Below are 1,866 nucleotides of genomic sequence, written 5' to 3'. Positions count from 1 at the left end.
AAGCAGAAAAATGCATTGTCACAAACACAAAAATAGGTCTGTTTTTCTTGTACCACGCTATTTTTTGGGGATAATGGGCTTAAGGTCAGAGCTAAGCCACACATATTAAATAACTTTGTTGATCTTATTTGTTCCAGAAGAGATTACTGTACATTCAAAGTCCATCTTAACCCTGTTTGGGTTGTACCTGTGTGGAGGAGAATCCTCCGTAGTAGTTCTGCTGGCTAGTCAGCCATCTAACGATGCGGCTGGCGTAGCCCAGGTCTTCAGCAGTCGGAGAGGCACTGAGTTTAGCCAGCAGCACATAGGAGCTGATCTCCACAGACAGAGAGGCTGACGTTTCTGTTGCTGTCTGAGACCAGTGGAGGAAACCTCCTAAAAAACAGCCATCCACAAAGAGACAAACAGGCACAGGGTAAGCTTTGTCACAGTAATGAAGCCAGAATGATTTCCTGTAGGAGGATGACTCACCTTCTTGTGATGCAACAGTGTCTAGGTGGTTCAGTAGGTGAGCACGGGTCTCCATGTGTCCTGCCAGGGTGAAGACGTACGCCAGCAGAGCGGTGGTGTAGGTGTTGCTGAGGTCAGTGATGGACTCCTTGAGGCAAGACAAGCTAGCATTCACAGGTCCATGAAGCGCAGAATCCTAGAACCGATGAAAAGAACACATTTTGCTGCACTGTTAACAAATTCCTATATACACAGGGAAACAAACGACTTCAGTAGGGAGACCGGGGAACAGTTGTAACAGGAGATGGTTGTAACACTTTGAATTCCTCCCATCAGAAACAACCTGGAGTGATGACGTTAGTGTCCCTCCATTCTTGCTAAAAACTGAGCCACATTTGAAACTTCCTGACGGTGTCATCTACAAAAGGTTGTTTTTGAGGTAAGAAAAATATTTTTCTTTCTGATGTACTTTTTTGGATGCTGTTATGAGATCAAATGTCTAGTACTATTGGAATCACTGTTTTATAAGCTAAAAATAGAAATGGCTAACAAGTGTCAAATTTATACTGTTCATTTCACTATTTTCAATGCAATACATCTGGCTGCTACTGATATTTGATCATAATCGTCTTTTAATAATTTTAATTTTATATTGCACATATTTTATATTGCACATACTTATATTTATACTGTTTCTTTTTTATTTGTCTTCTGTGTCTTTTCTTTTTTCGGAACAAAAAACCCCTGAAAAACAGTTTTTTGATGTATAGCTTAAAAATGAAAAAAAACTGTCCCTGGTCTCGCTGGAGGCAATAACACAACAGCAGAAAGTGAACTTTAGAAAAAAATTGAGGGCACAGTGGAAGAAAAAAACGGCCACGAATATTTTAAAAAGTATTAAGCAGTGCTACTAATCTGAATGATAAAGGAGGTAACAAAAAACTTATTGCATCTCCCAAAATAATAAACTACCCACAAATGTCATTGTCAAATGAGGCATACAATACTAATCACCAAACAGAAATATGTGTAAAAAAGACTAACATTACATTTGAAATATGAAGTCATCAGGTGGCCTGTGCAACATGACATATTCCTAATGTAGATATGAAGGGCTCATTCTAATAAAAAAAAAACACCAATTATGTTTCAGGTGATTATACACTAATGGAAAAATTTGTGCCTATAGACCCTCCCCCACATTCTACACACTAGTCCTTTAACAGTAAAAAACAACAACAATATTTTAATAGTGTTCAAAACGACAGATCAGAATCGTTAGTGCTATTCCATAAATATTTACATTCAAATTAATGCTACAATGCATATTACATATATATATATACAATTATACTACAAATTATCTACTCACATCTCTGGGTGTATTCATCTCCAAGAAGGCAGCAGTGATGTAGG

At 37.9% G+C, this 1,866-nt stretch overlaps 1 protein-coding gene across 1 annotated transcript in view; it reads right to left on the bottom strand.

Annotated features, from left to right (window-relative positions):
- The window catches only part of LOC116680849 (alpha-2-macroglobulin-like protein 1), a 76,152-nt gene that overhangs the window by 69,447 nt on the left and 4,839 nt on the right, over positions 1-1,866 (bottom strand). Inside the window, exon 2 of the mRNA XM_032509539.1 lies at positions 1,823-1,861. Coding sequence (XP_032365430.1) covers positions 1,823-1,840 — 18 coding nt within the window. The 5' untranslated portion in view covers positions 1,841-1,861. The remainder of the gene's footprint in view (positions 1-1,822; positions 1,862-1,866) is intronic.

The sequence above is a fragment of the Etheostoma spectabile genome, chromosome 3 (genome assembly GCF_008692095.1).
Source record: "Etheostoma spectabile isolate EspeVRDwgs_2016 chromosome 3, UIUC_Espe_1.0, whole genome shotgun sequence".
In the NCBI taxonomy this organism is placed as follows: Eukaryota; Metazoa; Chordata; class Actinopteri; order Perciformes; family Percidae; genus Etheostoma; species Etheostoma spectabile.
Note: the sequence above shows the minus strand (reverse complement) of the source record. Positions and strands in the feature narration are given on the sequence as shown.